At 35.5% G+C, this 12,146-nt stretch overlaps 1 protein-coding gene across 1 annotated transcript in view; it reads right to left on the bottom strand.

Annotated features, from left to right (window-relative positions):
• The window catches only part of LOC128221872 (atrial natriuretic peptide receptor 1-like), a 355,937-nt gene extending 344,576 nt beyond the window's left edge, over positions 1 to 11,361 (bottom strand). The window contains exon 1 of the mRNA XM_052930497.1: positions 10,509 to 11,361. Coding sequence (XP_052786457.1) covers positions 10,509 to 11,307 — 799 coding nt within the window. The 5' untranslated portion in view covers positions 11,308 to 11,361. The remainder of the gene's footprint in view (positions 1 to 10,508) is intronic.
• Between the last annotated feature and the right edge of the window lie 785 nt (positions 11,362 to 12,146).

Below are 12,146 nucleotides of genomic sequence, written 5' to 3'. Positions count from 1 at the left end.
AATATTGTCATAGACCAAATAAAACAAATGAATATTTCATAACTTGAACGCCTTATTTGATATCGAACGAGGACATTTTCAGAAATGTTTAAGCAAGAAGACTGACCGACGGTTGAACCAGTATGCTTTTAGTAAATAATCAAACACCATTCATGACTGTCAATATTTTCTTAACTTGTGTCAAACGCCTCTTTTTGTGCCACAGACACGAATCTCATTTAATATTCAGCAGTATTGGTTCTAGCGTCGCGTATGTATGATCGATGTAACATGGAATAATGTATTTGAGAAGCACATTTTCAATTGCTACAATGTTGTTTCATTAGCATAATGCCTCTGTACATTGAAAACATGTATTGTACCGTAATTGAAAATCAAAGCATTGTTTGATTTGTCTGTGTAATAGCTAGATGACCTGAAGTAGCCCTTCTTCATCATTAAAATGTCATCTAACTGTCTTAAAATACTACCTCATTGGCTGACACATTGTCAACGCAAACTCTGACGCAGGGATTGCATGTCGGATAAGTGGCAGTAGATATTTTAACACCCGCAAAAGTTGAAATTCTTAATAATTAAGCCTAGTACTTAATGACTGCCTTTCTGCAATAAACATAGGTTGTATTCTAAATTTGAAAAGTCGTTTGAAAGATGACTTTTAATGTTATTATGGTATCGTATGAAAATGCATATTGTGTAGATGAGGAATAAGTGAGGAATAAGTAAAATTCAATGTAAAAATTATTTCATACATGCTTTTTTTGATTTTGATATATTTAAATCGGTCATTTCACTTCCAATTTCATTTGAAATAAAGAACATAATTACAAACTGCCATCACTTGTTAGTATAGGTAATGTATTTTCAATCATTAATTTTACATACTGATAATCAATACGCACTATTCTTTCAAATCATACAGAACCTTTTTTGGGTCACCAGTCCTCATGCTTTAAAATGATTGCAAATGGCTGAATGAAATAACAATTTAATTTGTGCTTCAGACACCTTAAAGCTGCACTCTCACAGATTGACCGTTTTGACATTTTATTTTAAATTATTTGTCTTGGAAAGCGCCAATTTTCGCGTAAATATTTGGAATTCAGTAAGAAATATTTAATATTAGATCGCAGTTTTTCATATTCATAGTCAAAAATTGATGTTTTATGGCTAAAAGCGTTCCTAACGCATAAAGGAAATTTTCGGCCGTTTTTCGAACAAGTGAGATTTGTTCTGTTGTGAGGTAACTCATACGACTGTATTAAAGGCATTGAAGCCAAAATCAGCTCATTCTGAGACAAACATTAAAACAAATGTCAAAACTGTCAATCTATGAGAGTGCAGTTTTAATACAAAACGCCATGCATTATTTTCAAACTAGGGGCATAAAAATCACAGAAGTAGGGCAGTTCTTACTCTAGGAAACAAGCAAAGAAGCAAATAATGTATGATCTTGGATCGCTCCAACTCTGACCGCCCGTAATAGATATTTATATAAAGCTTTGTCTATATACAAATAACGGTCAATGCAACAATTTCCATCAGGGAGAAACCGCGGGAGAAATCTTGCGCGCATTAATGGGATTTCTATGTAAATACTCATCACAAGTTGTGTACTTTGACGGGCTTACAGCATAGATAGCCCTGAAAACGAAATTATTTTCTGTTTTTGGCCACACACATAATCAGACAAAGGCTTTCACAATCGTCGAAACACTACAGATCAGTTATTTTATCTGGGAGTCAACATTTGACTGGACATTAACAAAAGCCCGTAGTGTTTTGCATGATTAGTACACGTACATAAACAAACTCTTTACTTAATTACAAGAGACGCTGTTAACATTCTGCATATAGACTTATACATGTCAGTTTTCGATGAAGCAAAATACGATTTGATTGAAAGGAATACGTTAAGAAAATTGCCGCTGGTAGGAAAGTAATAAAAAGGCGCTATGTCCTACTGTTGAGGATACTGTTAAGCAATTATCACCACAATATCCCAAAAGTGAGCGACATTAACCAAGGTGCGAATCAATCAAGTTTCCTTTCAAATTAGAAATAAAATATTTTAGGTGTTTATATTAGCGTATGCTAAAACTTGAGGGTAAGCCATCAGTTAGGGATGAGCCAACCATAACCATTCATTGATTTACAATACACACACTTTTAAAATGCCCAGTACTAGTAGTTTTGGCTTGGATAAAGCAGAAATGGAAACCAGCTAAGTTGTATTATTTAAAATATTTGTTTTAATACTGTAGTTTTTCTGTAAGTTAATTAAGTGCTAGCCCAACCACTCAGAAGTTGTCTTTTTCTATTGCGAACATATCGGTGGACCTTTCATATAAACTTAATTGTGATATGTTATTGCAATGGTTATAACACAATAATGAGTTAAATTACATCACTTTGTTTTAAATTTAACAATGGTACGGTTGTCTAGATTTGGTAGCGCTTGTTCGGGTTTTCTTGTTAGTGGAATACCTCTGATGCTCAACCTTGGTGGACACGCGCTCGACGCCTTCTAGAAATCTGTGGCGAATATTCTCAGAACTCTATGTGCAGGTAGCGACAGGGACCTAGGTGACCCAGAGGGACCTTCATGAGCGGGGCTGCCTCCGCAAGCGCTTATTAGATCTAGATTACAATGTTGTCGTTGTAGAGTATATGAAGATCAAGCGAAAAATCAGTTAATCCAACTTTGGTTAATACAGCATTAGTTGGCAACTGCATTTTCGTAGATCGCCTTGCTATTATTGTCGCATTTTTAGATTCTCGTTCTTGCATTTATTTTAATGAAATGTCAATAGATAGAAGCATAAATATGCTTATTAAACAAGGCTTAAACGATGAATCAGTTGTTCAAACTTTGGCTAATACTGCATTAGTTTATAGCTGCCTTCTCGTCTCCCGCCTTTTTTATTATAAGTGCGTTTTTATTGACTAATTATTACAGCAAATGTCCACCATATCATAACTAATAATATCACCAAATACAGGATCTGTGAAATAATACCGTTACAATAACTTATGGAAGTGGAATTATTTTGCAAGAAGAATAAATTTTGCACTAAACATCTGAACTGGAGACTGAACGTGTTAAGTTTAAACTTTATATATTTTACCACCATTGCGAAACAAGTAATTACAGCAGTATATTCACCACTCTCGTTTGCACAATTATACGCGAGAGTGTGGTCTTGTGACTAAACGAGTAACTGTATGATTAGAATTTTCTATAAAAATATAAAAGCGATTTCGAATTGCCTTAAGCAATTTTAGTCATATTTTATCACCACTTACTTGTGTGCAACGCCGGCCAACAGGGAATCGAGCCCACGACGTTTGCACATGATACAAAAACTAATTTACTAAGAAAACATTGAATATAAAGTATCAATTAGCCAAATGATATTCATGGCGTATTGATATTCCTCGAGGTTTTGTATTATTTCCTTTCAGAAACCTGTATCCAGGTACAGAGATGGCTGTGGCTTAAGCTGTGCAGACTATTTATCCATGACGGGGAAGCCGGGAATAGAGTACTTTCAGGCGGAAAGAAATGACAACATCACTTGAATTCACAGAGCTTTGATGTGTATAGCGTAAGTGTTTTTAACCTCACAGTTAATGTTCAATGTGAACGAATATTTGATAAAAATCTGAAGAAGTAGTTGTCATGTCTGGCCTTATCATTAAGCGCAATTGAACATGAAATGTTCCTTGGTTAGCTTTAGTGATCGATCGGTCGTTGTCCGTCGGTAATCGGCTATTGTCAGCATTTCGTCGCCTTATTTCCATGTCGTTTGTGCAGGTGTCCGAGGAAATCGTGTTTAAAGTCTCAATAGTTTTATTTCAATTCATTCAATTGTTATGTGTTTTTGGGATTTCGGGTTAAACAATTTATAAACCTTCCAAAAACAAACTTGTTTCCCCATTGGAAATATATCCCTGAGATGAAACTAACTAAACTAATATTACCATATGGCCTAATATGAAAATAAGGCGATTTTTTTCTTTATGACACTATGCAACATAGAAGGTATTTTGAATGTGTGCGTTTTTTAATTCTTAGTCAAGTTTGATTATGAGTCATGCTGATTAAGAGTTTTTCACGGAGTCATTCATTAAGAAAGTACTTTTAACACTTGAAGCTACATTACTGACTCTAAAATGTCAAGTTAAAAAGTAGGTCACACGTTAAAACATAAACATTGTTATTGTACCCGGGGACACATGTTATTCAAAATATTTACGAAACGTAGACATAATGATAATCTTGGTCATATTCAAACCACGTTAGGTTATGGGGCATGCCCAGTTTATACAAGTCACTTAAAAAAACAAGGCAATTTGCTTATATCAATGATGCTGAAAGTTCTCGAAAATGACAACCAGACACCGATAAAGATTGTTAAAGATATCAAAACAATGTTTGAAAATTTGTAATGATTCATAAATAATGAAACAGGTTACATGTTATAATGCTGAACATCCATTGTTTCCAATCTAGATGACACAAATGTTGGTTATATAAAGCTACTCCAGCATATATAGGTCAAAGTTTTCTATATAGTAAATGTCATGAAACCAATGTAGGACATGCGATAAAATGTCCAATAACCCCCCCCCCCCCCCCAGTAACATCATCAAGGTTGAAAAAAATAGTCGAACGTTGGCATCCGCCTACTATTGTTTATTTGTGTCACATGAAAACAAGGCCACAGGGACATGAAAAAGGATTTGTTTTTAATTACATGTAGAGAGACCATTTTTCATGTAATATTTACGAAACTTTGTCATACTATGCATCTCCATGAACTGTCGATCTGCTTAGAACGATTTATCCATAAAACCCAAAACATTTGGTGTGAGAGGTGAACACCTATACCAGTAGGCCATTATCACAAAATATTGACAGTCGGCAAAAGTTAACGTCGATGAATTTGAATGTGATCAGTCTTTAATGTGTTGATAAATGAACTGTCCGATGTTGTTAGAATATAACTGAAATATCATTTATTGAAGGTAAATTGTCATACAATATACTCCTTTCAAATAATGATAAATTAACTGTCATCAACCCAAACTATTGATTCTGTTTTAGAAGACGAAGTGCTGGGAGCCATCGCCAACCGCGACACCAGACCGGAAGTTGCGTGCAATGATTCAAGAGAATCCGAGACACCGGTCCGGACGTTAAGCTTTGTAAATCATCGGAAGACACAATGCAAAACCGGACGTTGCGTGTTGTGATCCAACAGAACCTGTGACACCAGACAGGAAGTTGCACATTATTTTCCAGCGCACCGAGCATTTTTGAACCAAGTGAATTATTGACACACGTTACTCTACCAGACCAGAAATTGTGTGCAGTTATCAAGCAGAGACCACGTGACAAGACCGGAACCTGATTGAGCTGAAGAACTAACCGTGATACCAGACCCGTAGTTCCGAATGATTATCAAACAAATAGCGCATATCCGGACCGGAAGCTCCATATTGAGATGCAGCCTCATCCGAGATACCAAACCAGAAGTTCCGTACAGGGATTAAACAGAAACCATGATATCACAGCGGAAGCTCCGTATTGAGATGCAGCCACATCCGAGATACTAAACAGGAAGTTCCGTACAAAGATTAAACAGAAACAATCATGAAATTGGATTGAAGCTCCGTAGTGAGATGCAGCATCACCGATATTAACAAACCGGAAGTTCCATTTAGGGATAAAAGCAGACGACCCTTTACATGAGCAGAAGTACAATAATATTTCATGAATTATGTTTGTTATTATCACTCCACTGTTTTATCATGATTTGTATATGTTTAGCATTCGACATTCACAGACATCTGTTCTCAAAAGTATGTGTATATTTGTACCAGTTTCACCATTTAACAATGAAATCATATTTGTCTGTCCCAGTCGTACTATTGCAGACACAAACGGGTCATTTGCCCGGCATCGACGTCCGTGTCTCCGAACTCGCTTATCCGGTCCGTTTATATAAGCTAATGTAATGAAACATTACACAAAGGTCTCACACCAGTTTAATTCAACTATACCTAAGTATACCATGTTATACCTAAGCAGTGTCGCATTTTTAACACAAGTGCATGTAATGAGTTGTTGAAATGGGAAACACAAGAACATTGCATCCGGGCATTAAAGCTTAGATCAAACTCACCGTTAAACAAGATACCACAGCAAGCGCAAGAGTTACCATCCTTTATTTGGTTAAGCGAAACTGATAAAACGAGTTTTAACAGACGCATTTAGCTGAACTTTTTTGCATGTTAAAAAATCAGCTAAGACAAACATTACGTCCATGTATTAAGTGGCCAATAATTACACTCGCACTGGAAGCTTATACGTTTGTCCTGGTAAGGCGTTTATAAATTCACGGCTTGACTTTCATCCCCGCCCATCCCCTCTTTTACACTGCCCCTCAAATTGTATTGACTCGAATAAAAATATTGAACTGCGGTCTGTATTTGAGTATCGGTTCGGTTTTATAATGGAAGGCGTTAAATTATACCAGCCGGTGTCGATGTAAACTTTTTTTCATGTAAAAAAGGAGAATTGTTAAAATGGTGTTAGTGGGTTGTCTAAAAACACATGTTAATGGTCCCTTATGAAATAAGAAAGAGCATGCATATATATTCAACGGTGAAACATTCATCTAAGAAAAAAGTGACCCCACGCCCATATTTAAAAAACGAACGAATGAAAATTTACTAATTAAATATATTTATTACATTTATATTGCCCATACATACACTCGGACTGGAAGCTATGAAGTTATGAACGTCCTGGTAAACGAAACAACCATTAACCGAAAGTGTGCAGAAACTATTTTACGTATAGGCCAATTATTCTTAGAATTCTTTGCAAAATTCTCTCTTTGATCGACTAAATTTCTAATATATCAAAGTGTATGTTATGACGGACAGAATCAATTACCTTCTTTCTAGGAAGGGTAGAGGGAAAAACGTTTACAATATAAAACTAATAACAGTTCAAACAACATCTGTATTGAAAATATGAGTGATTTATTTGACGATAAGTGCAATAAATATGGGGAGCTTTGATTTTACAGGAAAAAAGATATGAGTTAAAATAATTGCATAGGAAACGTTAATAAGGTGTGTTAAATAAAAATGGCCGATATGAACGTCTGGGCTATCTTATCGTTCGACGCTTTAATTTAGGTTTTAAGGATATACATTTGAAACAAATTATTTGGTGTTTTCCATGAATGACGGAAATACGTATTTATAAGTATATGAAATGACGTACATGTTTCAGTTTCCTACCATTGTATCTTAAGGATTAAGATAAACTTATGTACAATTAAATTATTGTCTAACTTTAGGCCATACCAACTGATTTCTCTTGATGTTAAGCTTCATCCAAAGTTGGGTTTTTGTCTTTCAAATAACACAACTCTATATTGAGCCGAAATAATCAAAAGTAAGGAATTGATAAGGGGGTAGACTGGGTCAAGTAAAGCAGTGTTTCCTGAGAAAAATGTCTTTTGTCAGTTATGCACCAGGCAGTTTTAACCACGCCTCCTCCCAGGTCCGGGGGTATACCGGGGATAGCGGGGGAAATGGGCCTTGTTTTAACCTTCCATGTGGCCCCGCCGTGCCGAGTGAAAGCGGTGGTTTTGAGTCGCGCCGAAAATAGCGGGGAATGGGCCTTATCTAGGATGTCCCCGGGGATATTACCTGGTATTGGCTGGACCGAAAGTCAAAATCCTCGCTATTCTCCGGACACTTGGGGGCGTGGTTTACAATTGACTGGTGCATTATAGAGACCAACACATTTATAAAATATCAATGTGATTAAGCTTCACGCTTGTTGTCTTAGGATTTGCCTGGTTTGTAGCTATTAAATATGCTTTATTCGAATTGGAACTTGTCGCTTAACGCAGAATCAATGTGGTATGACCTAATGATTTGGAAGTCGAACCTAAACATGTAACATAAGATAACATGTATTATGAATACACAATTAACTTTTTTGGCAAGTACATGTGATTTATATGAGGAAAATGGCGCGCAATAGTGATTCGAACTTCTCCCAGAAGATAAGCGACTTGATTTATGTGTTTGGAAATCGTAGGTACTTAAGCAAAGGAGAACACAAGTGCACACAAGGCTGTACTAGATGAATTATCAAAATAATTTAGAAGACGAGCATAAACAATATAAGATAACATGTATATACAAATATTCAAATAACTTCTTTTGCAATTGTATGTGATTAATATGAAAATAAATGCGCGCAACAACGATTCGATCTCCTCCCAGAAGATAAGCGACTCTGTTCATGTATTTGGGGCTGGTAGCTATTTAGGAAAAGGAGAAAACAAGTGATACAAGGCTGTACCAGATTGATACCCTATTTACTGTTAGGCTCCTATTCTCAAGTCCTACAAAAAAGGCAGGAAAATGTCAAGAAAAATTACAATCATATTATACTTAAGTCATATACACCTCTATGATAAATACAGCAAGATTTCGGAACAGCAATCTGAATTAACATACAAACTTACAAACGGTAACACTTGTTTACGTTTGTAATATATTTTAATCATGCTTGATTATACTTCTAGCATCAAAATCATGTTTTCTATTGTATATTATGGTAGAGGTAGTAGTAGTCTTTGTTGGAGCAGTAGCTGTCACACTCGCAGAAAATTACTACTACTACTCCTACTCCTACTCCAACTACTACTACTCCTCCTACTAATACTACTTCCACTACCACTACCAATACCACTACCACTCCCACTACTACTACTTTACTACTACAACAACAACAACAACTACTACTACTACTACTACTACTACTACTACTACTTCTACTACTACAACAACAACAACAACTACTACTACTACTACTACTACAACTACTACTACTACTACTACTAATAATAATAATGTTATTGCTACTGATATTGCTACTGCTGCTGCTGCTGCTACTGCTGCTGCTGCTGCTACTGATACTGCTACTGCTGCTGCTACTGCTACTGCTACTGCCACTACTAATAATACAGATACTACTAATAATAATCATAATGCTGAAAATAATAATTATCTATACTAATTATTATTTTTATTAATTATTTTGTTTTAGTATTAGTATTAGTATTGGTAATAATATCAGTATTAGTATTAGTACTAGTAGCAGCAGCAGCAGCAGCAATATCAGAAACGGCAGGAGCAGCAGCAGCAGTAGCAGTAGCAGTAGCAGTAGTAGTAGCAGTAGTAGTAGTAGTAGTAGTAGTAGTAGTAGTAGTAGTTGTAGTAGTTGTTGTACTAGTAGTAACATTAACAGTAGTATATTTATCATTCATGTGTTATACTATTTATATATTAAATTGAATATATTAGAATATTTAAGGATATATCTCCTATGGCACTTAAACGGTGAGAATCACAAGTTCATGACCCCAAAATACGACACCATCTAATCGAACATTGATCAAAGATCCCCATCTAAATCCGGTATTTTAAGTGTAGTTCAAATTAAATCGTTTAAAAGTAGGACAAATGTTTCCGCATTTAGTTGGGCGTTCACATAATTCGATCTTCCTGCACTTGAACATTTTGAACTTTTATTAAAATACCCATGGCCTATTCCAGCACGGAATGTTTTACGAAGACAAAATATTTGTATAGCGACAAATAATTCAGGGGAAATAATGCATACAAGCATCACTCGACGAAGGTTACAGAATAACATCCCTTTGCTTTGAAATCGACGCATTAAACTCATGTTTGGTATAAATCAGGGTCTACACTTGTTGATAAAATCTGTTTATTAGAAATGATTATTGTTCTCAGTTGGAGGCAAATGAGGTATTTTGACATTCAATATTATTTATGGGCTCGTTTACATTTGAAAGGGTTCCTTATCGATTAAGTTTTCAATTCGTGCGAAATATGGACTTAGTGGTCAACATTATATTTTGTACAATAAGAAGGAATTGTCAAATATATGTTTTTAAATAAATCAGCTTATCAGCTGTTATTGATTTCGATAAGGTGAAGCGGCAAACATAAACAGTGGCTGATCAAGTAATTGGGTATTTTAAACAATAAATGTAGACAACTGGACAACCCAAAGATTGTAAGCATGTACTTATACAAAATCTTTGTTTTACATTCTAATAATATTTAACCATTCCTAATGCTAGTAACTTTGACAAAATATTATCGAAATATTAAATTCACATCTTTACGTGTATACGCAGCGATTGATTTCAAATATTTCAATGCAGCAGTAATAACTCTATACAGTCGAACCCCGATGGCTCGAAGTTCGAGGGACCGGCGTAAATACCTCTAGCCTCGGAAAAAATCGAGCCAAGCGGGAATGATTACGTTCAGTTTAAAAAAATCGGCCCTTAACATTAAGTACGAGCCAACAAGGAATTCGAGCCAAGTGAGTTCGAACCAACGGAGTTCGACTGAATATAACATGCATATGTTACCTCCATAGTTTGTGCCGATCTCGTTAACAAGGATATCCGTCACATTCATTCTCTTCGGAATAAGGTAAAAATCAAACTGGATGTTACTACTGTTCCCGCTGTGTTTGTTTTTGAAAAGATTCAGGAGGTAGTCAATGTTTTCATGAAAGTTTTTACACGTGTCGTAATCCAGTTTGTGTAAATCCAGAGCTGTATCATGCACTGCCTTGCAAAGATTCGTGTTTTGTGCGTTGTGCTTCTGTGAAATAATTTTGATTTTTTGAAAACTGAAAACGTTAACCAGAACGTGAATTAGCATTCCAATAAGTCTGTTAAATTTCGGTCCGATTCTTATCAAAGTTTGATAAATCACATAATCAGTTTTATTTAACCCGAAGTTGATATGTAACCCTCCAGGGGAGATAATCGGGAAGTTTTCGTGGGCGGAGATTCGCGCCACGTGATTTAAAGCTGCGTCACCAATTGGTCCAATGAACACCTGAGCCTTGTGTGAGTCAATCAACCGTATCGCGTCGACTTCAAGAGGGTATTCTTGTCCGTAATGCGAATCATGGTAGGTAACTCTTAACCTGATATTTTTTGGAAGTTTCTTAGTTTGTTCCTCCACTGCAAGCTCAACTGCAGGTATAATATTACTAAGACTGAAATCGTAGCCATCTATTTCCGGAGCAAACACTGCTATTGTCACGTTAGTTTCTTGTGTAAATCCCAAATCAGTACGGTTTTCACACTTTGCCACATTCATAGACATCGTCAAAGAAACAATCCAAACGAAACATAAATCCACCATCGAGTACATTTTGGAACACGAAAAAAATGTGTATAAATTATCAACTATCTTGAATAAAATGTGCTTGTGCATGCTGAACAGCCATGTTTATGTTTTGTTGTGATATGCTCAAAACTACCAATCACCGATCGAATACATACTGCATTTTCTTTGTCAGAGGCCCTTCTTTGGTTTATGATATGTCGGAACACTTTTTTCAATAACATGACTGATTTATATTACAGGTCAGCAAATTATCACATGGGGCTTTTACTTAACTTGAGCTTGCATGACAAAAAAATAAATAAAAATAAATAAATACTAAAAATAAATATAATAACACTTTCCTTGTAAAGGTAATATATTTCGCAACTTCGTGTATATATTTGTTCAAACATAAACTAGGATCTTAAATTCAATACTGGATGTTAATCACAATGCTTACAAATGCTGTAAGGGCCTCACAACTTTAACCACTTGAATACTTCCGGTTTAGCGTTCAGATCACTTACTATGTGTGTGTAAGATATTATCGCTACAACTTTTACAAACAATAGAATGAGGATTCAAAAAGACGATGATTTTTGTTTTTTATTTGTTTTCTCTTTGAGTGAAAAGATTTCCAAATAGAAGTATACGATTAAAAAAAACAAAGGGGAAATTCAATAGGGTCAGCGATACTGTTTTTTGATCCGGGAGATTGTATTCGACTCGAGTCGACTTTTCAGATTTCACGATGCGCTTTTCGAACGTCGAATATATCCTTTCGGATCGAAAAAGCAGTACTTATATCCCTTTTAAAAACAATATTTCAGGGTTTTAGAACTGCACTGTCTAGGATTGACAGTTTTGAAATTTATTAAGTTTTT

The sequence above is a fragment of the Mya arenaria genome, chromosome 16 (assembly GCF_026914265.1).
Source record: "Mya arenaria isolate MELC-2E11 chromosome 16, ASM2691426v1".
NCBI lineage: Eukaryota > Metazoa > Mollusca > Bivalvia > Myida > Myidae > Mya > Mya arenaria.
The sequence above is the reverse complement of the archived record's forward strand: the minus strand, read 5'-3'. Positions and strand labels throughout refer to the sequence as shown.